Source organism: Oryctolagus cuniculus, chromosome 18 (assembly GCF_964237555.1).
Source record: "Oryctolagus cuniculus chromosome 18, mOryCun1.1, whole genome shotgun sequence".
Lineage (NCBI taxonomy): Eukaryota > Metazoa > Chordata > Mammalia > Lagomorpha > Leporidae > Oryctolagus > Oryctolagus cuniculus.
This window is the reverse complement of record NC_091449.1, coordinates 12589024-12615839: the sequence shown is the minus strand read 5'-3', so window position 1 is coordinate 12615839 and position 26816 is coordinate 12589024. Positions and strand designations below refer to the sequence as shown.

The 26816-nt window shown below is 66.3% G+C and overlaps 2 protein-coding genes and 1 long non-coding RNA gene across 11 annotated transcripts in view; 2 read left to right on the top strand and 1 right to left on the bottom strand.

The window, feature by feature from the left end:
* The window catches only part of GRIK5 (glutamate ionotropic receptor kainate type subunit 5), a 58782-nt gene extending 53525 nt beyond the window's left edge, over positions 1-5257 (top strand). For 5 of the 7 annotated variants that reach the window (XM_051836471.2, XM_070063290.1, XM_070063291.1 and 2 more), the window contains 3 exons: positions 847-934; positions 1028-1149; positions 4272-5257. In XM_051836471.2, coding sequence (XP_051692431.1) covers positions 847-934; positions 1028-1149; positions 4272-4849 — 788 coding nt within the window. In that variant the 3' untranslated portion in view covers positions 4850-5257. Of the gene's footprint in view, positions 1-805; positions 935-1027; positions 1150-4271 lie in introns of all 7 variants that reach the window. The other 2 variants (XM_051836469.2, XM_051836470.2) reach the window with 1 other exon arrangement.
* Positions 5258-8586: 3329 nt separating this feature from the next.
* ATP1A3 (ATPase Na+/K+ transporting subunit alpha 3) lies at positions 8587-24824 on the top strand. 3 transcript variants are annotated; one of them, XM_070063292.1, is made up of 23 exons: positions 8587-8741; positions 12051-12137; positions 12241-12300; positions 12683-12886; positions 13747-13860; positions 13949-14083; positions 14277-14394; positions 14590-14858; positions 16236-16434; positions 16530-16639; positions 16722-16856; positions 18768-18960; positions 19211-19386; positions 19485-19621; positions 19933-20083; positions 20868-21036; positions 22700-22854; positions 22925-23048; positions 23338-23483; positions 23635-23765; positions 23971-24072; positions 24175-24266; positions 24479-24824. In XM_070063292.1, the coding sequence occupies exons 1-23, from the start codon at positions 8736-8738 to the stop codon at positions 24505-24507; spliced, it is 3042 nt and encodes a 1013-aa protein (XP_069919393.1). In that variant the 5' UTR covers positions 8587-8735; the 3' UTR covers positions 24508-24824. The 3 variants fall into 3 exon arrangements, with proteins under 3 accessions (XP_069919393.1, XP_051692438.1, XP_051692442.1); XM_051836478.2 differs by having other exon boundaries at positions 8592-8741; positions 12012-12137; XM_051836482.2 differs by lacking the exons at positions 8587-8741; positions 12051-12137; positions 12241-12300; ... (10 more) ...; positions 19485-19621; positions 19933-20083 and adding an exon at positions 20619-20628.
* Positions 17702-18771, bottom strand: LOC138846722 (uncharacterized). The gene is made up of 2 exons (XR_011384270.1): positions 18504-18771; positions 17702-18272 (listed from the first exon to the last, which is right to left on the bottom strand). It is a non-coding gene; the product is annotated as an uncharacterized lncRNA (long non-coding RNA).
* Positions 24825-26816: the final 1992 nt, after the last annotated feature.

Sequence of the window (26816 nt, the reverse complement as noted above, 5' to 3'; positions counted from 1 at the left end):
CCATTGGTTCACTCCCCAAATGGCTGCAACTGCCAGAGCTGCGCCAATCCAAAGCCAGGAGCCAGGAGCCTCTTCCGGTTCTCCCACGCAGGTGCAGGGGCCCAAGGAGTTGGGCCATCTTCTGCTTTACCAGGCCATAGCAGAGAGCTGGACTGGAAGAGGAACAGCTGGGACCTGGTGTGGTGCTGCAGGCGGAAGCTTAGCCCACTGCCCCATAGCCCTGGCCCCAAGTTAATTTCTGTAAACCAGAGTCTAGCACACAGGTGTCTGGTTCCTGGTCCGTGGTGAAGCTCAGAGAGGACGCAGGGACAGGATGGGATGTGGAGAGTGTTTGGGGCCCCGGGAGGGTGGCATGGCGCAGAGGGGAGGTGCAGGGGGACTCGCCAGCTCCACAGATCACCAGCAGCATCTTGGGACCCCACGTGCTAACAGTAGCTCGGAGCAGGTTAAGGGGATGAGCCTGGTGGGCAGGGGTGCTTCGTGTTCTTTAAATAAAGTGGCCAGAGAGGGGCCCCTGGGGAGCTGGCAGGAAAGCAGAAGGGGTGAGCATTCCAGACAGAGGCAGAGGTCCTGAGGTGGGGCTGAGCTTGGCAGATGCTGGGGTCCAGGGGTGCCCGCAGGGGTGGGGCCAGCGGATGCAGCTCGGAGGCTGAGGGGAGGACCTGGGACACATTACTTCCTCCAGGGGCCCCTCTGGCTGCCGAGTTGAGAAGAGACAGGGTGGGGGTGAGGAGAGGCCCCCAGGGGCATCTGTGGGCTTGGGGAGGGCGGGCCCAATGGCCAACCCCTGCCCTGCCCGGCCCAGGCTCCCCGTTCCGGGATGAGATCACGCTGGCCATCCTGCAGCTCCAGGAGAACAACCGGCTGGAGATCCTGAAGCGCAAGTGGTGGGAGGGGGGCCGGTGCCCCAAGGAAGAGGACCACCGCGCCAAAGGTCAGCCCCACTGTGCCCACCGCGCCCTCCGGGTGGCCCCGGGCGGCCCCGCGCCCACATGCCTGACCCCGCGGTCCCGGCCTCTGCCTGCAGGCCTGGGCATGGAGAACATTGGCGGCATTTTCGTTGTGCTCATCTGCGGCCTCATCATCGCTGTCTTCGTGGCGGTCATGGAGTTCATCTGGTCCACTCGGAGGTCAGCAGAATCCGAAGAGGTGAGGAGTGCGCGGGCAGGGGCGGGGAGAGGCAGGCCATCCCTGGGGGGGGGGGTCCCAGGAGGCAATGGGGATGCAAGGAGAGGAGGTGAGGGGGTGCAGGACGAAGGGTATGGAGGGGAAATGTGAGAAGCAAAGGCAAGAACGCAGCTGGGTGTGGCAGGAGGGGCGCGGCCCTGCCAAGCGGGCGCTGCTTCTGGTGCTCCCGGAACCTCCCCCCAGCTCCTCCCCTCTCTCGCCCAGTCTGACCTCATACCTTGCATCACACAGGCCCTGGCTCCTCTGGCACGCCGTCCCTCTCCTTCCCAAGGCCCCCATCCTGCAGCCCCCTCTTTGTCCCCTGCTCTGTCACTTGTCTTCCCTTTTTTGGGTCAAGCCCCCGTTGCGTGCCTGTTCCTCCTCTTGATCCAAACCCTCTTTGGACCCTTCCTCCCATAGCACCACCTGACTTCTCCCCGCCCCTGTGCAGGGTGCCAGGTCAGCTCCCTACCGTCTCCACCTTCTCTCCTCCCATGCTCTCTTACACCTGCTGCAAGCCAGCTTCTGACCTACCCAGCCACTGGGGCCACTCTTGTCACCAGGGACCTCCCTGTCTGGAATCCAGGGCCCAAGGAGGCAGTGGGCTGCAGCCCAGCCGACCCTCCGGCTCCTCAAAGCCCTGCCCTGGCTGCCTGCCCCTCAGTTGCCTCCTGCCTCTCTGGCCTCTCCTCTGTTGGGTTCCGTCCTCCCCCCAGCCTCTGTCTTTTGGAAACCCTCAGGACTCCCCATCCCTGGACGGCTTCCCTTCTTTGTCCATTTCCTTGGTGGTCCTGTCTCAAGGGCCATCTGTGGGCTGGTGGCCCCTGTGCTAGTCCTCTGTCCCACCTGTAACAGCTGAAACAGCAGCTTCTGTCACTTCACAGGAACCCAGGTGGTTGTGACCACCCTGGGTTTCCAGGAGGGGGGGCACCAGTCATGAGGCCAGTGGGGGCTTCTGTGGCCTGAAGGCTTGGCTGGGGCTGGAGGAGCCACATGGGAGGTGAGGTGATAGATGAGATGGAGGTGACTGAGGGGCCACGTGGAGAGGCCAGTGGTGGTGAATGGGGACTCGTGTTGCCGTGGCTCCTGAGAGCAGGGGCACAGCTCGCCGTCAGGGCCACAGGGCACACTCCACATTGAGTCAAGAGGCAGCAGGTGTGAGGGCACAGGAGTGTGGCATTGGCCAGTTAGAATGCTGGGGACGGCTGTGGTGGGGCACCTGGCCCTGGGTTGATTTAGGGCAGGGGAGATCCAGGTGTTGTGTGAGACTTAGGTAAAGACTTGATGTTGGTCAGTGTGCATAGGAGAGGCAGCCGAGCAAGCAAAGAGGGGGTGGTCAGCTCTGAGCAACGCCACCTCTCCCCAGCCCACAACTGTAAGAGGTCAGGACATCCTGAGACACAAGAAATAAAACCCACAGTGCGTGCACACGCGTGGCGGTTGGCAGGAGACCTCAGTTCCTCACGCAGGGGCCTCCCCATGGGGCGGCTTGCGTGTCCCTCATGCTGGCAGCTGGCATCCCCCAGAGCAAGGTCAAAGCCACCTGGTCAGCCGCCTGTTGGCCACGCAGACTGACCCTGAAACTGTGCCAGAGGGGATCGTGGCCAGCGGCAGGATGGAGCCTCCTACCCCAACCCTTGCAGGGGTGTCTCCCTGAACCCCGGGGGCTGTCCACAGGCATGCACACAGGGGTATGTTCCAGCCCTGGGCAGTGCCGTCCTGCTCCTCCCTGGCCTGCGTGCCCTGTATCTGATCCCTTGTAAATCCTATTGGCTCCACCTTCAAAATACACCCAGAATCCAGCCCCTCCTTCCATCACTCTGATCCAGCCACCGCCTTCTCCTGCCCGGATATTGCCACCTCCTCAGCGGCTCCCTGCTCAGCACAGATCCAGAGTGCCCCTACAAAGACACGGCAGGGCCACCACGGTGGCCCAGGAGCTTAAACACTGCTTGCAACACCAGCATTCCATACCGCAGTGCTGGTTCAAGGAAGTGTGGGTTTGAGTCCCGGGTGCTCTGTTTCCAGCTCCCTGTTAATGGCCTGAGAAAGCAGCAGAAGATAGCCTAAGTGCTTGGGGCTGTGCCACCCATGTGGGAGACCCTGAAGAAGCTCCTGGCTTTGGCCTGGACCAGCCCCAGCCATTGCAGCCACGTGGGGATAGGAGTGTGCATGCTCCAGTGGATAGGAGTGTGCATGTCCTTCCCTCCCTCCCTGCCCCTCTGCCTCTCGAATAAATACATCTTACACCTTACACACACACGCGCACCCATGGCCCCTGCTTAAGCCTCTCACAGGCCTCATCTGACTCGAGTTAAAGCCAAAATCCTTCTTCCATGGCCGCACCCCCACCCCCGCCCCTCCTCCGACCTCATCTGTCTCAGCCCCATGACCTTTGCCTGCTGTGCTGTGTCCGGGTGCTGGCTCCCGGGTCTCCACGGGACCCTCCTCTCTGGGGGGTCTCCAGATTCCTCACCACTCCCCACCCACACCCCTGATGGCTCTTCCCCATATAATTTCTCCCCAGGGCACTCTCCCCGGCACACCCCACACACAGCTGCACCGGTTACTTTCTAAAGATTCTGTATCTGTGTATGTATTTGAAAGATGGAACAACAGAAAGGAGGAGAGACAAAGAGGGAATCTGCCATCCACTGGTTTGCTCCCCAGATGGCCACAACAGCCGGGTCTGGGCCAGGCTGAAGTCAAGAGCCAGGAGCTCCACCCGGGTCTCCCACGTGGGTGCAGGGGCCCAAGCACTTGGGCCGTCTTCCACTGCTTGCCCAGGCCACAGCAGGGAGCTGGGTCAGAGGCGAGCAGCTGGGGCTGGAACCGGCGCTCTGGGGTCACAAGCCGCAGCGGGCCGCGGACACCCTTGGCATATCCTGTGTCTGCTCTCCACGGCGGCGTGCTCCGGGACCAGGGTTTCTGTGTTATCCTCTGCTCGTCCCTAGGGCTAGGCACACAGTAGGCGCTCAGTGAATGCTCCCTGCGGTGGGAAGCACTAGAGAGGAGCCTGCGCAGGAGGGGAGGGCGGAGGCCGGTGAGGGAGAGCCCTGGGAAGCGGGGCGGGGTGCGGCCCCTGACGCCCGCGCCGCCCGCAGGTGTCCGTTTGCCAGGAGATGCTGCAGGAGCTGCGCCACGCCGTGTCCTGCCGCAAGACGTCGCGTTCTCGCCGGCGCCGGCGCCCGGGCGGCGCGAGCCGGGCCCTGCTGTCGCTGCGCGCCGTCCGAGAGATGCGGCTCAGCAACGGCAAGCTCTACTCGGCCGGCGCGGGCGGCGACGCGGGCGGCGCGCACGGGGGCCCGCAGCGCCTCCTGGACGACCCGGGGCCGCCCGGCGGCGCGCGCCCGCCCGCGCCCACGCCCTGCACCCACGTGCGCGTCTGCCAGGAGTGCCGGCGCATACAGGCGCTGCGGGCCTCGGGGGCCGCGGCGCCCCCGCGGGGCCTGGGCGCCCCCACCGAGGCCACCAGCCCGCCCCGGCCGCGGCCTGGCCCTGCAGGCCCCCGCGAGCTGGCCGAGCACGAGTGACCACGGGCGGGGCCGGGCCGGCTCCCGGACTGAGCGCAGGGAGGCGGCCCGCCCCTGGCCCCGGCCGCTCCCTCTGGCCCAGCGGGCGAGGGACAGGACTTCTGCCCCGGAACCCGGGACACGGCGACTTCGCCTTCGCTTGGCCGTGAAGTCCAAGGCCCGGCTCCGGAGCCTGCCTGCGCCCCCCAGTGGACTCGCAAGAGGGCGCCGCGGACGCCCGCACTCCGCTCCGCTGTGGGCGGCTGGCGTGCAGCCACTGAGGACTGCAGGGACCGTGCCCAGCGCGGAAAGCCGCCCGCGGGGAGGACCCCGGGACGCGGCTGCCCAGGCCCCCCGAGACTCGACGCGACCCTCCACGCTTCTGGAGGGCGAGGGCCTCTGGACAGACGGGTGTCCCCAGGCGCCCCTCTTCTCTTTCTCTCTTTTTTGGGGGGAGAAACCTCGGAATTTCTATGAAGCCCCCCAGGGAGGGGGTCAGTTGGGCCCCCATCCCTTTCCCTGCCATATCTCAGTCCCTGTTGGAATAAAAAAAGAACAAAACCCCAAATCTGGGGATATCCGGGTCTCATTTCCTGGGGCTCAGGGCAGCGAAGGCTTGGGCCCCCAGAGTCGGCTGAGAACCGCAGCCTCCGCCCTAAGGCCCGCCCACGGCCAGCAGCAGGTCAGCCCAGGTCAGCCCAGGTCCCGGCGGCCGGCCTCTCCCCGCTGACCTTCTCTCAGGACAGAGGGAGGCTGCGACAGAGACCCTGAGACAGATGGAGAGAGGCGCCGGATCTGGAGAGCCGCAGACACCGGAAACGGAGACGCAGGAAGAAGCCAGATGGGGTGGGGGAGGGGAGCGGCCGGGAGCCGTTCCCCGAGTGGGAGCCGCGGGTGGCACCTACGGTGGGGGCCGTGTGCGGGAGGGGCCCGGCGGCTGTGCCGCGGTGCACGTGTGTGCGCGTCCACGAGGCCCTCGGCGGCTTTCCGTGCCCGAGCTCCGTGTTTCTGCCGAAAATGTACCTGTGCAGCCCCCGGGATCCCACAGGGCGGGCCCGGCAGGGGCTGACTCCGGTCCCCGCCCCGCTTCTTCCGCGGAGGCTTCTGTGGAGACTGCAGCTGAGAAAGGACAAGTGAAGGTCACCGGCAAAAAAAAAAAAAAAAAAAAAAATGAGGCCGAGCTGAGAGAGGAGGGATGGAGCGATGGGGAGGGAGACAAGCGGATGAGCGAGGCGGGGGCGAGACGAGGCGGGCGGCGGGGCAGAGGTGAAAGGGGTGGGGTGGGAAACGGGCCGGGGTGAGGGGCGCCGGGAGAAGCTAAAAGGAGACCTGAGGGGACCCGCGGCGAGCAAAGCCGGCCTGGGAGGGTGCGGGAGGGAGCGGACAGAGGCCGGCCAGAGCCCGGGAGCTGTCCGTTCAGCACCGCCTGCTCCACCGTCCCGTGCCTGCCGGCCTCCAGCAGTGTCAGGGGTCAGGCCACAGCCGCGAGACCCGTGGGCACTTGCCGAGCTGCCTCACCCTTCCTGTCCGGTCTCCACCTGGCCCTCTCTGTGTCCCAGACACTGCCGTGTGTGTGTCCTGCAGGGGCAGGTGCTGAGCCAGCACCCCCGACTCTGCCATCTCTCTCTCTCTCTCTCTCTCTCTAGTCTCCACATCTCTTGTGCAGGCCCGAATCAATGTCTCTGCCCTTGGGCTGGACTCTGCCGAGGTGACCAGAACATGACCGCACACATCGCTAGTCTCCCCCCTGCTGTCACGGTAGCATGAGGCTCCTCTTCTGTGGGGGTCCTCTCGCGTCTGAGCCCCTCTCCCCCGCGGTCTTTCTGCCCCCCTTCTCTGGTCTATCTTGAGTCCCCCTGGTTTTCCAAACCGCTCTCTCTCTGGCTCGCTCACTGCCCGTGGCTGTCACCTTCGCCAGTGTTCCTCTTGCTGTGTGCGTTTTCCCAGCTCTGTCTTTGCAGGTCTATCTGTGTCTGTCTCTCTGGTTCTGGACCGTGTGTGCTTGGTTCTTCTCTGTGTCTCCTTCCGTCTCTGCCAAGCTCCCCGTCCCCTCCATTCCTGTGACCTTCCTAAGTCTTTCCTCCCCCCCACCCCCACTTCCGCAGAGCCGCGAGCTGGAAGCACGATGCACAGTCATCGGTCTTGCCAGGCTAGTGTCTGAGGAGGGTGCCCGTAAGGGGGATGTGAGCCTGTGTCTGGGGTGGGGTGTGGGGGGCCGAGGCTATCCCCAGCCCAGCTGGAGAGCAGGTGGAGTGTAGAATCGCCCACCTCCTGGGGCTTCTCTCCCACCCTCCACGATGCAGGGCTACACCTCCAGACCAAGGTGTGGGGCAGGAGGGGACAATATGGTGACCAACTCTGCCTCCCCAGAGAAGGGAACCGAGTTGAGGAAGGGGCGAGGCACCTGGGTTAGAAGATGTGGCTCCTCCCCCTTTCCAGTCTCCATGGCAACAGGCCGGTCTGCAGGCCCAGCCTCTGCTGCAGAGTCAGCCTTCCCCGTTACCATGGCAACAAGGGACAGCGGGCTGGATGGGGCCGGGTCAGAGTACAGGGTGGGGATGCGGCTGCGGGTGTTGGGGAGGCCTCCCTGCCGCTCCTCCTGTTTGTCCCCGTCTCTGTCCCTGCCCACGCCCCATATCTCTATGGCTCTGAGTCTCTTTGTTCCTGGTCTCACACCCTGGCCGTCAGCCTCTCTTCACTTTCCCTGAGCAGGCCTGTAACCTTCACCCACCACCCACATACACCAGCCTCCCTCCCCACCCCTCGCCCAACCCCCCAACTCCACCCCCCTTCTGAGAAAGCCGTGTGCTCAGGGTCTCTGTGTCCCTCCAGCACCCCCAGGGAGGGTCTGGGGTGTTCCTCCTGAGGGCCCTTCCGCGGTGGGTGCTGGGGGCATGTGGCATGTGGGGTGCAGCAGAGGTGCGATGTAGGGAGGTGTGGGGTGGCGGGGTACAACTTGTCTCTGTGAATTCTTGCGCTGGGGTGTGTGCGTGCACCTTTTGGTCTGTCATTCACAGAAAGCAACGATTTGGCAATTTGGCACTGTGGGCGTTTGCTCACACCCAGGCACGCTGGGGAGCGGTGTGTGTGAGGCTGTGATCACACAACAGTGTCCACACTGTGGGTGGGTGTGTGGAGGCAGCGTGAGGCCTGTGTGTGTGTTGGTGGGTGGGTTCACGGGGCCGTGTGGTGTGTGCGTCTGCCATGCACGGCGTAGCTGTGGTTGATTGTCTTGCGGTGTGCAAGGCGTGTGCCCTAGGTGTGTTTAATCTCTGGGGCTGTGGCTGTGAGGGTCCAGACTGGTAAGGTGACACTGGGGGTATCCTGGGGCTCCCTGCTGCAGGCCCTGCTGTGTGTGTCTCCGTGCACAGCTGCAGTGGGGGGCAGCCCTCAGTGAGGGGTCCCGGGCTCTTTGCAGCACCTCTCCTCAATCCCCCCGCTCCAGGGGTCTACCTTGCTCTCCCTCATCTCCTCCCGCACAAGTCTCCAGGTGCCCCCACTGCAGAGCGGGGTGCTCTGGGCCCCTGCCTCACTGCGGCGATGCACAGGGCTTCCCCCTCCCCCCGCAGCGCGCCCCTCTCCTTTGTGGCACACGCCACAGTGAGGGGTTTCTGGGGCTCTCCCTTCCTCAGTATCCCTTCCCCCCAAAGGAGTCCGCACCCCACGCCGAGGGGGTCTCCAGGTCCCCTGTTGGGAGGGGACTCCCGGGTCCCCCCCACACACCCCGTCCCAGGGCTCCCCCTCCCCGGCGGCGGCGCCACTTTGCGGAGACTGGGGGGTAGGAGAGCGGGGGGATGGGGGCGGACAGCTGCAGTACCGGGGGCGGGGCCACGGGCCGTCCGTCAGCGCGGCGGCGCCCCCGATTGGCCAGCGCCGCTCCCCCCCGCGGGCGCGGGCATATGAGGAGGCGGAGGCGGCGGCCGCCGCAGCCTCTGCGCGGTGGGAGCGGCCGACGGACGGACGCGCTCCGACCGAGGCGCGGGCGCTGCAGAGCCCCAGCCGAGCCCGCCCCGAGCCCGCGCCCGAGCCCGCCCCTGTGCCCGCGGAGCCGCCAAGATGGGGGTAGGTGCTGGGGCCGGCCGGGGCTGCGTGCGGGTGACCCTGAGGGGTCCCGCGACACTGGGGGCACGGGGGCTGCGGGACTGGCCCAGGGTGGGCGGCCCCGGGTGCTGGTGCCGCGGGCGCGGGCGCGGGGGCGGCCCTGGACGTCTCTGCTGACCTTGTGCGAGTCGCTGCGTGTGCGTGTGCATGTGCGCCCCGGCCCTGCCCGCGGCGGCGTGGCCCCCGCGGGGTCTGCAGGTCTGCCCCGTGCCTGGGTGTGCCAGGGCCCCCCGGCCCGGTGGGGACAGGTCCAGGCTGCGGGACAGGCGACAGATGACCTCTTTCTCCTTCCAGGCCCGAATGGGGGGGCTCCGCAGTGGGGCCGCAGGGTGTCTGCGTCCGGATGAGGCGCGCACCTGGGGCACTGGGGGCAGGGAGAGAGCGTGCGGGGAGTGTGCGTGCCTGGCTCTGCCCTTTGCCTCTGTGTCCGTGTGTCCTTGTCTGAGTCTCTCCTGCAGATGCCGCCTCCTTCCCTGGCTGAACACCTGGTCCCCGCCGCAGCCCTGGACTCCTCCCTGCGTGTCTGGGGCGGGGGAGTGGGGGGAGGAAGGGGGGTTGGGGTAGGTGGGGTGAAGAGAGAAGGTCGGGGTGGGGTGGGGGATGGGGAGAAAGATGGCGGAGGAAGGCTGAGGGGCCTGAGGGTGGGGGTGGGGTGGGGCTGCAGATCTTTCTCTTGGGGTGAGTGGGGGGCGGGGGGCAGTGTTGGCTGTCAGGTAAGTGGGGGGGAGCGGTGGGAAGATTGGGGAAGAAGACTGAATGGAGAAGGGAGCGGGAGGGAGAGGCAGACATGAGAGCCCGACACCGTGGACAGACAGTGAGGGAGACACAGTGAGAACCCTGGGCTGAGATGAAAATCCAGAAACAGCCAGGGAGAGGAGGTGGGGGCACGGGGGAGGTGAGGGAGACACCCTCAGAGCTGGCCTCAGGCACCCGGGCTTGGAGGGGAGGCGCAGCCCGGAAGGCGAGGAGCCGCAGCGGCGGCCACAGTGAGACAGGCATGCGTGCCCCCCCGCCCCCCCCCCAGGAGCAGCCTCCTCCCCGCGGTGCGCCCATCTGGGCCTCCTGCCTTGCCTGGGAAAGCCTCGGCCCCCCTCTAGCAGATGGAAGCCGCCCCCGAGGGAGTCTGGTCAGCAAGGGCACGGGGGAGCCCAGGAGCCCCTGCAGGGCCCCGAGTCACCCCTGTCTCCTCAGATTCAGGAGTGCAGACCCCAACCCCCTCTTCCTCAGGGCCCTGGGGCCTGGGGGCTCTGCCCTTCCTCTCTCAGAACCCCAGTTCCTCCTCCCCCAGACCCAGGAATCCAGGCCTGAGCCCTCCCCCTCCAGATGCAGCGTCCAGTCCTCCTGCTGCACCCTAGTTCTCACAGGGACCCAGACATCAGCTCCCAGCATTCCCAGCGGTGCCCCTTACTTTCTGTCCGCCGTCCACCTCATCTGCAGAGGCCGCAGGGCGGTGCAGGAGAGGCCTCGCGGAGACGCAGCGCTGCTGCAGGCCTGGCCGGGGGCCAATCTTCCCTCCCACCCTTGCACCCCTGCCCGTGGCTCCTCCCTGCACCCCCAGACTCAGTCTCGGGGGCCGGGGCGGACAGCGGGCAGCTCAGGCCTCTACAAGGTCACCAGGAGATTAGCGCTGAGCCTCCCAGCCCGGCTTGGCTCTGGGCCCGCGGGATCTCTCGGTGCCCTCCTGCCAGCCGCGCCACGCTGCCCCATCTGCCCCCAACGCCACGCCCAGTTCAAGCCAGCCTCAGGGCTCTGACTCTGGGTCTTCTGTGCCCCAAAGCCCACCTGGCTTGCCTGCTGTCCCCCAGAGATCTGACCATGTGCACGCCCGCTCACGGCCATCCATGGCTCTCACCCACCCCATCCCCCGGGGCCCACAGCTCGTCCATTAGAGCCCTCCACATGGGGGGATGGGCTGCTTGTCCATCGCTGTGCTCGGTGGCCAGCCCCCAGCCGTGGCCGGCACCTGGGCTGCCCTCTCTCCTCCCATTCTGCCAAACCTGTAGGGGCACCGGATCCTTTGAGAGACTGAGACAGCCATGGGGTGGACAGTAGCCCAGGAAGACAGCCAGGCTGAGAAGGGGGGGGGGCAGAACTGGAACAGGGATGCTGGGTGCACCCAGAGATAGGGACAGTCAGAGACAGCCAGAGAGGGACACAGAGGGCTGCAGTCAGAGAGAGAGACAGAGACCGAGAGAGATGGAGTTGGAGACAGAGCCATAGACAGCCAGGCTGGGGGGGGGGGCAGAGCTGGAACAGGGATGCTGGGTGCACCCAGAGATGGAGACAGTCAGAGACACAGAGGGCTGCAGTCAGAGAGAGAGAGAGACAGAGACCGAGAGAGAGAGAGTTGGAGACAGAGCCGTAGACAGCCAGGCTGAGAAGCAGAGAGACAGAGAGAATCTGAGACATAGCCAGCGACAGAGAATCAGAGATGGAGAGGAAGACGGCAGGGGAGAAGGGAGAGACGCCGCGTATCACAGAGACGGAGACACCTGCAGAGATGCGGGTGGACGCAGGAGGAGAGGGAGACGGGAAGGTTCATCCCCGGAGTCTCAGATCCTGGCAGACACCGAGAAAGACTGGGAACATGGAGAGAAGCCAGAGGGGCAGAAACAGCCAGAACCAGGCAGGGGCGGGGGCGGCAGAGACAGACACAGTGCAAGACACACATCCCAGAAACTCGGGGGCGGGGCGGGGGCGGGGTAAGACAAAGTGATGAGAGGGCGACAGCTTTGAAGGGACAGAGACACAGAAACAAAGTCGGAGAGGGTGGCATTTGGCCTGGCAGTCCCGATGCTTCTTGGGATGCCTGGGTTCAGACCTGGGCTCTCTGGTGGCTCCAGCTCCCAGCCGGGATCCGAACCTGACACCCACACGGGAGCCCTGCACTGGGGCTCCCCCTCCTGGCTTCCCAGCCAGTGAGCCAGAGTTCCGTCTGTCTGTCCGCCTTTCCAATAAATATAATTATTAATACATTTTAAAAAAACCAAAGCAATACGACAGAGAGACACAGAGACCTGGAGAGAGAGAGACAGAGATGGAGAGAGATCAGGCAGACAGACAGAGACAGGAATGATGCGCTGGCCCGGGGAACGGGAGAGAGACAGGAAAGCGCGCGGAGACCGTGGGGCCGTGGGCTCTGAGCCGCTGCGGGCGGGGGCGGGGCTTGCGCGGATGCAGACCCCCGCGGAGTGGCGGCCGTGTCCCCCTGGAATCCCTTCTCGCCCGCAGTCTGGTGGCTCTGACAGCTACCGTGTCGCCACCTCGCAGGACAAGAAAGATGACAAGGGCTCGCCCAAGAAGAGCAAGGGCAAGGAGCGCCGCGACCTGGACGACCTCAAGAAGGAGGTGGCGATGGTAAGCCCCGCCCCCGCCCCGCCCCGCCCCGCCGGCCGGCCCACCACCCCCCACCCCGGCGCAGGCCGCGGCTCTCACCGCTCCCCCAAACTCCTGTTCTCAGACAGAGCACAAGATGTCGGTGGAGGAAGTGTGCCGGAAGTACAACACGGACTGCGTGCAGGTGCGGCCTGCGCGGGAGGGGCGGGGCCTGGACCCTGGGTCTGAGGGAGGAGGGCTGGGGCCTGGACCCCGGGTCTGAGCGGGAGGGGCGGGGCCTGGACCCCGGGTCTGAGGGAGGAGGGGCGAGGTCTGGACCCCGGGTCTGAGCGGGAGGGGCGGGGCCTGGACCCCGGGTCTGAGGGAGGAGGGGCGAGGTCTGGACCCCGGGTCTGAGCGGGAGGGGAGGGGCCAGGACCCCGGGTCTGAGGGAGGAGGGCTGGGGCCTGGACCCCGGGTCTGAGGGAGGAGGGGCGGGGTCTGGACCCCGGGTCTGAGGGAGGAGGGGCGAGGTCTGGACCCCTGGGTGCCCAGGCTGCTCAGGGGTGGTTCTCTGTGTCCCCCAGGGTCTGACACACAGCAAAGCCCAGGAGATCCTGGCCAGGGACGGGCCGAATGCGCTCACACCGCCCCCAACCACCCCGGAGTGGGTCAAGTTCTGCCGACAGCTCTTCGGGGGCTTCTCCATCCTGCTGTGGATTGGGGCCATCCTCTGCTTCCTGGCCTACGGCATCCAGGCGGGCACGGAGGACGACCCCTCTGGTGACAACGTGCGTGCCCCTACCCTGTCCTGTGCGTGCCCTACGTGCACGGCCCGCACATTTCCGGGGGACACACACGCACCCCACTTCTCCCGGCCCGTCAGACTCCCCACATCCACCCTCCGCCTTTCTCCCACCTGACTTTTGCCATCACCCAGAGAGAGAATCAGATAAAGCCCAAGAAGACCGGGGCTCCGACAGGCCGAGTACCCTGTCCCGGGGTCTGTGCTGAGCCCGCGTGGCCTCGGGGGCCTGGGGGCCAGACACTACGGGGCGGTCCCCGGCTGACAGATACCCAAAAGTGAGCATGCCCCTGACCCAGGGCAGGGCCGGTCTGCCCAGCCCCGGGGACACACGCAGGACCTGGTCTCAACAGAACCCTTGCTACGAGCACAGCCCAGCACCGGCTCTGCGGGGGCCTACGCACACACGCATGCGCACACGCAGCGTCAGCTCAGCCCCACCGCGACCTGAATTCTGACATAGCCGTCGTGTCCAGGCGCAGATGGGCGCAGACCGACCGACGCACACGGGGACTCGGGCACGCACACAGCTGCATCGAGCACACACAGTGTTCCCAGACAGACAGACAGACCACGTGGAGGCAGAGACCCAGACACAGGCCGTCCACAGGCGCAAGGCCAGGCCAGCGGAGAGTCAGACACAGACGGGCAGTAAGCGTGCACCCAGATTCTCCAACACAGGCGAGAAGGCAGACACACACACACACAAAACACACAGAGGGATGCAGAGACCCAGACACACAGGTGACTTGGAGCACAGACCCCCGCGGCCCATAGCTCAGATTCCACCAGTCCCGCGGGGGAGGGGGACCGGGCAGCTGTGACCCCGCCCCTGTGTGCCCACAGCTGTACCTGGGCATCGTGCTGGCCGCCGTGGTCATCATCACCGGCTGCTTCTCCTACTACCAGGAGGCCAAGAGCTCCAAGATCATGGAGTCCTTCAAGAACATGGTTCCGCAGGTGAGCAGCGCTGGGGAGGGGCGTCGGGGGCGGGCCCAGGCAGGCAGGCAGGCGGAGCCCCGGGCTCACGCCTCTCTCTCCCTCCCAGCAAGCCCTGGTGATCCGGGAAGGCGAGAAGATGCAGGTGAACGCCGAGGAGGTGGTGGTCGGGGACCTGGTGGAGATCAAGGGCGGAGACCGAGTCCCAGCCGACCTGCGCATCATCTCAGCCCACGGTTGCAAGGTGGGGCGCGGCCTGGGCCCCCTCCCCCCGCCCCGCTCTGCCCTCCCTCGGGAGCCCTGGCCCCCAGCACCCCGGACCTCGGCGTCCGAGACACCTCTCACCCACTCCAGCTCGCAGACTTCCCCAGGCTACCCCCAACCCCCCCAAAATGCCTTCTGACCCCGCCCCGCTGAGCCCGCTCCCTGCGCCGCAGGTGGACAATTCCTCGCTGACCGGCGAATCCGAGCCCCAGACCCGCTCTCCCGACTGCACCCACGACAACCCCCTGGAGACACGCAACATCACTTTCTTCTCCACCAACTGCGTGGAAGGTGAGCAGGCGTGGTGGGGACGCCCCGGAGACCCTCACAACGGCCCCCAGCCTCAGCCTCTCCCCTCCGGTGGTGGGGACGCCCCGGGACCCTCACAGCGGCCCCCAGCCTCAGCCTCGCCCCTCCGGTGGTGGGGACGCCCCGGGGACCCTCACAGCGGCCCCCAGCCTCAGCCTCGCCCCTCTGGCCTTGCAGGCACGGCCCGGGGCGTGGTGGTGGCCACGGGGGACCGCACCGTCATGGGCCGCATCGCCACGCTGGCGTCGGGCCTGGAGGTGGGCAAGACGCCCATCGCCATCGAGATTGAGCACTTCATCCAGCTGATCACCGGCGTGGCCGTCTTCCTGGGCGTGTCCTTCTTCATCCTCTCCCTCATCCTCGGCTACACCTGGCTCGAGGCCGTCATCTTCCTCATCGGCATCATCGTGGCCAATGTCCCGGAGGGCCTGCTGGCCACTGTCACCGTGAGGCTGGGTCCCTGGGGCCGGGGGGGCCTGGAGCCCTGGGTCAGAGGGAGGAGGCTGGGGGGAGGGGACTGAACCCCTGAGTCTGAGAGGAGGCTGAGGGGGCCTGGACCCCTGGGTCTGAGGGAGGAGGCTAAGGGGCCTGGACCCCTGGGTCTGAGGGAGGAGGCTAGGGGGAGTGGACTGAACCCCTGGGTCTGAGGGAGGAGGCTAGGGGGCCTGGAGCCCTGGGACAGAGGGAGGAGGCTGAGGGGAGGGGCCTGGAGCCCTGGGACAGAGGGAGGAGGCTGAGGGGAGGGGCCTGGACCCCTGGGTCTGAGGGAGGAGGCTGAGGGGAGGGGCCTGGACCCCTGGGTCTGAGGGAGGAGGCTAAGGGGCCTGGACCCCTGGATTTGAGGGAGGAGGCTGGGGGGGCCTGGAGCCCTGGGTCTGAGGGAGGAGGCTGAGGGGAGGGGCCTGGAGCCCTGGGTCTGAGGGAGGAGGCTGGGGGGCCTGGAGCCCTGGGTCTGAGGGAGGAGGCTGGGGGGCCTGGATCCCTGGGTCTGAGGGAGGAGGCTGGGGGGCCTGGATCCCTGGGTCTGAGGGAGGAGGCTGGGGGGCCTGGACCCCTGGGTCTGAGGGAGGAGGCCGCTTGGTTGCTGAAGGCTCAGCCTCCCAGATCTGGAAGGAGAAGGCGCTGTGGGGAGGCCCCTCCCCCGCGCAGAAACACCCAGAGCCGTAAGAGGCTGACTGTCCTCTCGTTCTGACGCGGGACTGAGAAGACTAAGACCACACGCTGCTGGTCAGACGTCTGAAGAACACGTCCAGCGTCAAAGCGAAATGAAGGCCCCTCCCTGCCGCCCCGAAGGCCCCGGGGGGCGGGTCACTGTCAGTGTGGCCGCCCGGCTCCACACGGGGGTCGTCCGGGGACGCCCCTCCCCGTCCTGGCTCTGACAGGCAGAAAGCTCCGGGGCCGCACATGGAAGCAAGCGCCCACGTGCGCCCTGGTGGTCCGAGCGTTCTGTGCCGGCACCTGGTCGAGGGTGGCAGGAGCAGCCCCCACCCCCAACCCGACCCTGAGCCGTCTTCCAGCCGTGCGCGTGGGCTTGGCCTGCTGGAAGCTCCTGTCCATGGAGGCCTCACCTGTGATCCTTTTTACTAAACATTGTTTTAGCCACGCAGCAGCTGGCTGGTCTTTTTCATTGGTGTGTAGTATTCCACCACGCAGGGTGGGCTGAACATTCTAGAGTGTGTCTTTGGGGCACTTCTGAGCCTCTCTCTGTCGGACCCACCCTGCTGGTGCCAGCTGAAGCCCCCCGGGTTTCTCTTTGGGCTGGAGAGGTGGGCTGCGAATGCTTACATTGTTACCCCCCTCCCCGTGCCCCGGCACGCGCCCAGGTGTGTCTGACACTGACGGCCAAGCGCATGGCCCGCAAGAACTGCCTGGTGAAGAACCTGGAGGCGGTGGAGACCCTGGGCTCCACGTCCACCATCTGCTCCGACAAGACCGGGACCCTCACCCAGAACCGCATGACAGTCGCCCACATGTGGTTCGACAACCAGATCCACGAGGCCGACACCACTGAGGACCAGTCCGGTGAGCGGGGTGGGGGCAGGTGCCGAGCGAGCTGGTGGCTGCAGGAGGGCGCAGCCCCGGGACTCCCCCCCCCACCTCACACGTGCCTCCCTCAGGAACCTCCTTCGACAAGAGCTCACACACCTGGGTGGCGCTGTCCCACATCGCGGGGCTCTGCAACCGCGCCGTCTTCAAAGGCGGCCAGGACAACATCCCTGTCCTCAAGGTGGGTCCCCGAGCCACCCCCACCCCGTCCCCACCGCCCTGGGCCGCCCCCGCCCTGACCGAGCCCCCCCACTCCCCCGCAGAGGGACGTGGCCGGCGACGCCTCCGAGTCCGCCCTGCTCAAGTGCATCGAGCTGTCCTCGGGCTCCGTGAAGCTGATGCGAGAGCGCAACAAGAAAGTGGCCGAGATCCCCTTCAACTCCACCAACAAGTACCAGGTGCGGCCGCACAGGACGGCGTCGCCCGCTCTGTGGCTCTGTGCGGTGGGCGGGGCGTCGCCCGCTCTGTGGCTCTGTGTGGTGGGCGGGGCGTCGCGGGGGCGGGGTCTGCGTTGGGGGGAGAGGCCGAGGGCAGGCGGCGGCCACCAGGGGCTGGGAGGACACCGCCCACCCCTCCTGCATAACTGGGGGAGAGAGAGAGAGAGAGAGAGAGAGAGAGAGAGAGAGAGAGAGAGAGAGCAGGCTCTCAGCTACTGGCTCAGTCCCGAAGTGCACACTACAGCCCCTGGCTGGCACCGCGGCCAGGAGTCAGGAGCTCCGTCCAGGTCTCCCACCCGGGTGTCGGGAGCCCTAGGACTGCAGCCCACGCCTGCTGCCTCCCGGGGTCTGTGTCCAAGAGGAAGGCTGAGCCCAGCCCAGGCGCTGCAGTGTGGGCTGTGGGCGTCTCAGCAGCATGACCCACGGCTAGGTCAGCACCTGCCAGACGCTGGGGTTCCACACCAGTGAGTCTTCTCGCCTTGGAGCTTAGCCCAGGGCCAGAGTGAGACGAAGGCCCAAGGGAAGACACGTGGTGTCCGCTGGCCGTGACACGGAGGGAGGGGGCCCTGCAGGTGTCTAGGGAAGCGCCAGACAGCAGGCACCGCATGTGCAAAGGCCCTGGGGCAGGAGCATGTTGATTTGTCTGAACAGCAACGAGACAGCTGATCCGGTGGGTGGTGAGGGCAGTGGGTGCTGGACCAGAGCCCCCTGGGCCTCGTCTGCTGTAAAGGGATTTGACTGTGGCTCTGAGGGACTTCAGCCTCAGAGGGCTCAGAGCTGAGGAGACACAGACCTTAACTCCCCTCCATTTTTATTTTTTTAATTCATTTATTGGAAAGGCAGAGTCCCACGTGGGTGGCAGGGGCCCCACGTCTTGGGCCGTCCTCCCACATGCGTCAGCAGGGAGCCAGACCAGACGTGGAGCAGCCGGGACTCCAACCAGAGCTCAGGCACCAGAGCGCTGGCCCCGCCGCCCACCTTTTTAACCAGCTGTATGAGACAGAACTCACACCCCGCACACCATTGCTTGGAGTGTGTGCCCCATTCGTTCTGGTGTGGTCACAGACCCGTGCACCCACCTGCATGGTTCATTCTCACCTGAGGAGGAAGCCCCTCCCCCTCAGCTGCCCCCCACCCCGACCAAGCGCTGACGTCCTGCGGCCATGCGTGTCCCACTCTGGTCGGTTCCAACCTGGCCTCCTGCACGTCGCTGACGTCCTAGAGGCCGGCGCCTCCTCCCCTGGGATGGCTGAGCACTACTCCCCGGCCCGGCTGCTTCCTATTCTGCTCGTCTGGGCCTCTGCCAATGGCCGTCTGCCGTGAGCATCTGGGGAGTGAACCAGCAGGTGGCAGATCCCTCTCTGTCTGCCTCTCTCTCTTTAAAAAAAAAAAAAAAAAAAAAAAAAGCTCATGGAAATTGGAATTACAGTATTATTTTGGTGCAAAAAAATTGAAATCTTTGCATAGAAGGGATCTTCAAAATAATTTATGAAAAAACTATGTATGGATTTCAACTATTTTTTTTTTTTTGCCCAGAAGTAAACGTCTCTTTAATTCCATTTTTCCACGAACTGTTTGAAGTGCCCTGGTATCTCGGAGGCGACTGACCGACTGGGAGACGGGGCCCTCTGGGCTGAGAGGCGGTGGGCGAGGCAGGGAAAGGCAGTGGCAAAGCTGCGATTCCTGTGGGGGACAGGGACAGGAGGATCTGTCAGACGCAGGCACATTTCTCTGTACAGCGATGCAGACAGCGCCCCCTGCTGGTCACTGGTGGAAGCGGGACTGCAGAGGCCCGGTCCCCAGGTGGCCTGCAGGCCCCCCCCCCCCGCCCCGGGGGTGGCTCAGACCCGGTCCCCTCTGCTCTGCCCGCAGCTCTCCATCCATGAGACCGAGGACCCCAACGACAACCGGTACCTGCTGGTGATGAAGGGCGCCCCCGAGCGCATCCTGGACCGCTGCTCCACCATCCTGCTGCAGGGCAAGGAGCAGCCGCTGGACGAGGAGATGAAGGAGGCCTTCCAGAACGCCTACCTGGAGCTGGGCGGCCTGGGCGAGCGCGTGCTGGGTGAGCGCCGCGGGGAGGGGCGCTGGAGCGCGAGGAGGGCCCGGTGCCGCCAGAGCACCCTGAATGAATGAATGAATGAATGAATATGAATGAATGAGAGGGCAAGGAGCCTTCGGACGCCTGGTGGAGGAGGTCGACTTCCGGGACCCCCCCCCCCCCGAAGGCAGGGAGCTTGGGGCGGAGGCCTGGAGGTCCCGGGGTGGGGGCAGGGAGGCTGCGGCCCTCACGCCCCGCCCGCCCCGGCCACCAGGCTTCTGCCACTACTACCTGCCAGAGGAGCAGTTCCCCAAGGGCTTTGCCTTCGACTGCGACGACGTGAACTTCACCACGGACACCCTGTGCTTCGTGGGCCTCATGTCCATGATCGACCCGCCCCGGGCAGCCGTCCCGGACGCCGTGGGCAAGTGCCGCAGTGCAGGCATCAAGGTGCAGCCGGGGTGGGGGGTAGCTAGGGTGGGGGGTGGAGGTGGGGCCGCGGGGTCCTGCGGGGAGGCCGGCCCAGCCCTAAAAGTCAACACCCACAGGTCATCATGGTCACCGGCGATCACCCCATCACGGCCAAGGCCATCGCCAAGGGTGTGGGCATCATCTCCGAGGGCAACGAGACCGTGGAGGACATCGCCGCCCGGCTCAACATCCCCGTCAGCCAGGTCAACCCCCGGTGAGCCCCTGCCCGCCCTTGCTGGCGCCTCTTAGCACCCCCGCTGTTCCTCCCCACCGCGGCGTGGACGGGGCGTGGGCCTGCACCCTCACCCCTCCGCCCCTGCGCCCCCACCGCCTCCTCCCTGTCTCCAGACTCAGCCAAGTCCCCTGTGCATCTCCACCTGTCACGCTCTCATCTCTGTTTGGGTCTCCTGGTTCCCTCAGCTTTCCCGCCCTGGGCTTCCCAATCCCTGAGCCAGACCCCTGCCTGGGGCCGGCCCCGCCCCCTGCCCGTCCTCCTCGCGCGCCCTGACCTCGGTCCTCTCCCAGGGACGCCAAGGCCTGCGTGATCCACGGCACCGACCTCAAGGACTTCACCTCGGAGCAGATTGACGAGATCCTGCAGAACCACACGGAGATCGTGTTCGCCCGCACGTCCCCCCAGCAGAAACTCATCATCGTGGAGGGCTGCCAGAGACAGGTGGGTGCTCAGAGAGGCGGGCCCCCAGAGACAGGCGGGCCCCCAGAGACAGGTGGGCTGCCAGAGACAGGCAGGGTCCCAGAGACAGGTGGGCGCTCAGAGAGGTGGGCCCCCAGAGACAGGCGGGCCCCCAGAGACAGGCGGGCCCCCAGAGACAGGTGGGCTGCCAGAGACAGGTGGGCGCTCAGAGAGGCGGGCCCCCAGAGACAGGAGGGCCCCCAGAGCAGGCAGGGTCCCAGAGACAGGTGGGCGCCCAGAGACAGGCAGGGTCCCAGAGACAGGCAGGCTGCCAGAGACAGGAGGGCCCCCAGAGACAGGCGGGCGCTCAGAGAGGCGGGCCCCCAGAGACAGGTGGGCCCCCAGAGACAGGCAGGGTCCCAGAGACAGGTGGGCGCTCAGAGACAGGAGGGCCCCCAGAGACAGGTGGGCGCTCAGAGAGGTGGGCCCCCAGAGACAGGCGGGCGCTCAGAGAGGCGGGCTGCCAGAGACAGGTGGGCCCCCAGAGACGGGTGGGCTGCCAGAGACAGGCGGGCTGCCAGAGACAGGTGGGGTCTCAGAGACAGGTGGGTGCTCAGAGACGGGTGGGCCCCCAGAGACAGGTGGGCCCCCAGAGACAGGTGGGCCCCCAGAGATGGGTGGGCTGGGGCCCGCAGAAACAGGGGCCAGGTCTCAACTCCTGGGTTCTCGCTGAGAAAGGGGCGAGGTAGGGCCCGGACTGCTGGGTCTGCAGGAGGAGGGGCTGGGGTGTGGCCTCCGGGTGTCACCGTCCCCTGCCTCCCCCCAGGGCGCCATCGTGGCTGTCACGGGCGACGGGGTGAATGACTCCCCGGCCCTGAAGAAGGCAGACATCGGGGTGGCCATGGGCATCGCCGGCTCCGACGTCTCCAAGCAGGCAGCAGACATGATCCTCCTGGATGACAACTTCGCCTCCATCGTCACCGGCGTGGAAGAGGGTGAGTGGCCGGGGGGTGGCCCTGGAGAGCGGGGTCCCCCCCAGAGGGCCCCAGAAGGGCGAGGGGAACAGCCCGGGGCTGCAGCAGGTGCACAGTGGAGACCACAGGACACACTGGGTCCCGCGGAGGCAGGACCATGCTGATGCATCTGTGGGTCCCTGGTGGGCCCGGGTCCAGCCGGTGAGACCGACTTAGAAGTGCAGGCCCCTAGCCCAGGCTGGGCTGGAGTCCAGGAGGTGTCCCAGGGTGACAAGGCCTTCCGCCGGGCTGCAGATATGGGCGCAGACGGTCCGGTTCAGGTTTCATTTTATCCTCATCACAGCGATCCGTAGCCCCCATGAACAATGCAGAGAGCAGGCGGGGTGTGTGTGTGTGTGTGACCTCACTCCCTGGGGACAGTGCCCGTCTGAAACAGCACTGGTCCTGCGGTAAAGCTGAGCCCAGGGTGACAGGTGAACGCCTACGCCCGAGGAGACCCTGGTCAGCACCTCGTGCTCTGTGCTAGGGACGCAGGCACCTGCTCCTTCCAGACTTTTCCAGGCCGCCATGCTGCGGGGGGCGGCGGCTGTGAGGAGAGCAGACAGGTCCCTGCCGTGCGGGCTGGGAGAAGCAGCTTCTCACACATCAGCAAATACAAGCTAGAGTCGCGTGGCGTCCCGGGGTGCCGTGACGGGGGACAGGTGGTGACAGGAGGCTGTCGGTGAGGTTGAGGTCGGGGAGTCCAGCGCCCACTGGGGACGCCGTGACGCTCTGTGGGTAGCTCGTGGCGAGAGGGTCGAGTCTGTCTTCCACGGCGTTTCTGAAGAGCCCGCGTGTGTCACGTGGATCCCCCCGGCTGGCGCACACCTCGGCCATCGCCTCCCCCACAGGAGGGCAGCACGCGTGTCTCCGCGCAGAGCTGCGGGCGCAGGCAGGGGCTCGGCCCCCGGGCTCCAGCTTAGGCGCAGGCGGCCGGAGTGCCGCGCTGCCTGGGCTTGGTTTTCTTTGTCAGTGACGTCATCCGCAGCTGCTCAGCCCGGGAGGGAAGGCGGAGGGTGGGGCGGGCCGGGTTAGTCTTTGATCTCCTCCTTGGATGGGAGTTCGCTGAGATCTGGGTCGGGCAGCCCTGTGAATTCCCACACAGGGACGCGGCCTCGCAGCCCCCAGACCCCCCTTGCTGCTGCCGCTCCCACAGGCAGCCACAGTCCTGACTTCGAGCCAGATCATGCGGTCTAAACGCTCTTGCGGCCCTTTTTACGCATCACGTCCACACTGCCCCCCCCCCCCCCCAGTGACCACAACGGCCGGGGCGGGGCCAGGCCAAAAGCAGGAGCCAGGAGCTCCATCCGGGTCTCCCATGTGGATGGCAGGGCCCCGAGCACTTGGGCATCTTCCACTGCCTTCCCAGGCCCATGAACAGAGAGCTGGATGGGGAGCGGAGCAGCCAGGACTGGAACTGGCGCCCCTATGGGATGCCGGCGCTTCAGGCAGTGGCTTCAGCCCCGCCCCACAAGGCCGGCTCAGATTTCTCTAGGGTCTAACCCAGGAATGAGACAGCTGAGTCACTGGGATGGGGGGATATTGAAGCCGCCGCCTTCCAAGAGGTTTGGGTTAGAAAGGTGGGGGGTGGATTCGAAGGGAGGGTGGGGGTGGGGGCGGGGAGCCTCACCAGCGCCCCCTGCAGGCCGCCTGATCTTCGACAACCTGAAGAAATCCATCGCCTACACCCTGACCAGCAACATCCCGGAGATCACCCCCTTCCTGCTGTTCATCATGGCCAACATCCCGCTGCCCCTGGGCACCATCACCATCCTCTGCATCGACCTGGGCACCGACATGGTGAGCCCGCCCCGCCCGGGGCCTCCCCGCCTCCTGCGGCCCCTCCGCTCACCCGCGCCCTCCCGCCCAGGTCCCCGCCATCTCCTTGGCCTACGAGGCGGCTGAGAGCGACATCATGAAGAGGCAGCCCAGGAACCCGCGCACCGACAAGCTGGTCAACGAGAGGCTCATCAGCATGGCCTACGGCCAGATTGGTGAGGCTGGCCCCACGCCGGGCCCCCTGAGCGCAGAGCCTGAGCCCTCCCTCCCCTGAGAGCTGGGGGGGGGGTGTGCCGTGGGGGCGGGGCCTGGCAGGCAGAGGCGGAGGGAGGTCCCTCCCGCAGGGGCCCCAAGTCCTCCAGGGCTTCACGACGCTCCAGTGGCCTGGGCCCCCTCCCCGAGACCCCTGACCTCAGAGCGGCCCCCCCCCCCGCCTCCTCCCCGGGAGGTCTCGGGGGCCTCAGGTGTGCGCAGGCCCCCACCTGAGCCTCCTGTCCTCCCCAGGAATGATCCAGGCGCTGGGCGGCTTCTTCTCCTACTTTGTGATCCTGGCTGAGAACGGCTTCCTACCCGGCAACCTGGTGGGTATCCGGCTGAACTGGGACGACCGCACAGTCAACGACCTGGAGGACAGCTACGGGCAGCAGTGGGTGAGCGGGCGGGCGCCTCCAGCCGCCAGATGCCAGACCCGCGCCGGGCCGGCCCTGTCCCCTGCCCTGTTCACGTCGGGGCCGGAGCGGGGCGGGAGCGGGGCGGGAGGGGGGCGGAGCCCGGGCACTGACGCCGCCGCGGCCCCCGCAGACTTACGAGCAGAGGAAGGTGGTGGAGTTCACCTGCCACACGGCCTTCTTCGTGAGCATCGTGGTGGTGCAGTGGGCCGACCTGATCATCTGCAAGACGCGAAGGAACTCGGTCTTCCAGCAGGGCATGAAGTGAGGCCCGGGGCGGGGTCAGGTGGGGGCGGGCCCAGCTCTCCTGTCTGCACGCGCGTGCACACACACACACACACACACACACGCCCGCGCGGCTGTGGCTTCTGCCAGGCCGGCCGGCCGGCTTGCTCCGTGGCTGGGGGGTGCAGGGCGCTGGGCTGCTGGGGGCTCCTCCAGGCCAGCCCCGCCCCGCCTGTGTCTCCAGAAACAAGATCCTCATCTTCGGGCTGTTTGAGGAGACGGCGCTCGCGGCCTTCCTGTCCTACTGCCCCGGCATGGACGTGGCCCTCCGCATGTACCCGCTCAAGTGAGCGCCCCGGCCCCCCCCGGGACCCCCAGGGCAGGCTCCCCCGGCATCCAGGGAGCCGGGTCCCCGCCGGGCCCCGGCTCACCCTCTCTCCCTCTGCAGGCCCAGCTGGTGGTTCTGTGCCTTCCCGTACAGTTTCCTCATCTTCGTCTACGATGAAATCCGCAAGCTCATCCTGCGCAGGAACCCCGGGGGTGAGGGCGGGGGCGGGGCGGGGAGGGGGCGGGGGGCGGGGCAGGGAGGGGCGAGGGAGGGGCGGGGAGGGGAGGGGAGGGGGCAGGGGTGAGGGCGGGGGCGGGGCAGCCGGCCCGGAGGGGCGGGCTCCCTGGGTGGGGGGTGCAGCTGCCTCCTTCTCTCCTGGCGTCTCTCACCATCTCTCTCTCTCTCTCTCTCTCTCTCCCTCCAGGTTGGGTGGAGAAAGAAACCTACTACTGACCTCAACCCCACCACATCGTCGCCCAACTCCCCCCTGCCCCGAAGCCCAGGGCAGCCCCCGCCAGTCCCCCTATTTTGTATTCTTGGGGGAGGGGCCCTCTCTCCCTCGGCCCCCTCCCCCTCAGTTATCTCCTGCCTCCTCCCTCTGGCTGGCTTCTCTCCCTGCCCCGTCCCGCCTCTCTCCTCTTCCCTGTGTGTTTCTCCCCCCCCCCCAGCCCCTCCCTCCCCCTCTCCCGGGCTCTTTTTTACTCCTCCTCCCCCCTGGCTGATGCCACCTGTGGTTCTGGAGAATTACAAATATATCAGTGGGAAGCGAGGCCGTGTGTGTGTGTGTGTGTGTGTGTGTGTGTGTGTCTGGTTTCTGCTCAGGGCTGGGGCGGAATCCAGGTCCCCTGCTGGCACCGCCCCGGGCACTTAGCCTGGGCTGGGCTTGGGACGGCTCCTGGAGTCCCCGATGGCATTCAAGTGAGAGGGAGAGTGGCTGGGGCTGGCCAGGCAATGGGGAGGGGCAGGCACTGGGATCCGGGTTGCAGCCCGGGGTCCTCGCTGAGTGGGACTCTGGGAGGCTGTGAGGAGAGGATGATGATGGAGAAGTGAGGGTCAGTCCCACCCTGTGCTCAGCCCCTCCCTGAGCACCTGGGGAGCCCAGCTCACTAAGTCCCCACCTGGGCTGAGGCACAGAGGGAGGAAGGGTCACACGGCTGGGAGGGGACAGGTCTGGGGTGTGGCCTGGGCTGTTAGGGCCATGAGTCGGGGGCACCGATCCTCCGTGGAGCTCAGCTCACACTCAGAGTCGAGGGCACAGCTCCGTGACACCCACGTCCGTCCCTGGGATGCTCCCTCCTGCCCCGTCCAGCCCGGTCACCGATTGGTCACCACGCATGCACCGGACGTCCCACGGGCGAAACGTGGCGGTGCACTGCCCTCTGCTCAGGCCGTGGAGCGGCCCCCACTCGCCCCTCGTGGACAGTCTAGGGGGCGTTCCCAGTGTGGCACCGGGAACATCCCAGCCTTGGCCTCTGATGACACAAACACACGTGGGCATGGGATGGCCAGGTGGCAAGGCCGGTGTGACGGAAGCCGCCAGAGCCTGTCTCAGGCTCTCGTGTCCTCGAGTCCCAGCTGTCCCACGCTCTTGCCAACACCCAGTCCCTCGGACATGAGGGAGCAGTGGCCAGGCCAGACCCAGGCCTCCTGCCTCCCAGCACTGTTGTCCAGGCAGCCGGGGCACAGGGATTGGAGGTGCCCAGAGTGTGCCCGTGCCCACTGCATGAGATAATGCTGAAGGAGAAGTCCCCCGACTGGGGAAGGCAGGCAGAGGTCAGGGGTCAAGGTCACCAGTTCCCCGGGAGACCCCAAGACAGAGCCTGGGCCCAGCAGGGGCTGTGAGAGCCTGGAGCTTGGCCAGGGACCCTGATGCAGCTTCATGTGTCTGGTACGGTTAAAGAAATGCCCCCTACACAGGCCAAACTGGGGCACAGGGACGTCACACAGCCGAGAGCACCCCTGCACTGGGCTCTTCCCGCCCTCCAGCCCCACTTCCTCTGGGACCCCACCGTGGCCCTCCCCCCTGCACCCGCATCTCTGGTCCTGGCCACACTGTTCCCCGCTTCCAGCCTCTGGGGCCTCCTTCCTGCCTTTCGTGCCTGTGTGTGGCTGGCTATGGAGGGAAACTGCTTTGGCTGGGCTCTCAGAAGGGGCGGCTGCCGCTCTCACAACAAAAATGAAATCCGGGTTGGGAGGGGGCAGCTGGGCCCGTGCCTCCCAGTCTGGTCCCCAAGATTCCTCCTGTCCGGGGAGGCTGCTCTCTGTCTCCCCCTGCCGGCTGCATCAGGGGAGGCTGCTCTCTGGCTCCCTCTGCCGGCCGCACCACTCCGCGCTCAGGCGCTGCTGTCCACCAGCACCCATCCTGAGGCAGGACAGCACCCAAGCTGCCCACACAAGACGCCGCGAGACGCCCAGGGGTCACCGAGGGGGGGAGACAGGAGCCCGCAGATCTGACCTGCAACGTGGGGTTCTTCCTCTGTTTTTAAATTGTTTAAAAACTATTTATTTGAAAGACAGAGTTAGACTGTCCATCTGCTGGTGTGTTCCCCAAATGGCCACAACAGCCAGGGCTGGGCCAGGCTGAAGCCAGGAGCCAGGAGCTCCATCCGGGTCCTCCCACGTGGGTAGCAGGGGCCCAAGCACTTGGGCTCTCCCTGCTGCCTCCCAGGGGAGTGCCTCGCAGGAAACTGGACTGGAAGCAGAGTGGCTTTAACCCAGTGTGGGATGCGGCAGTGTCACAATGGCTGCCCCAGATGTGGCCC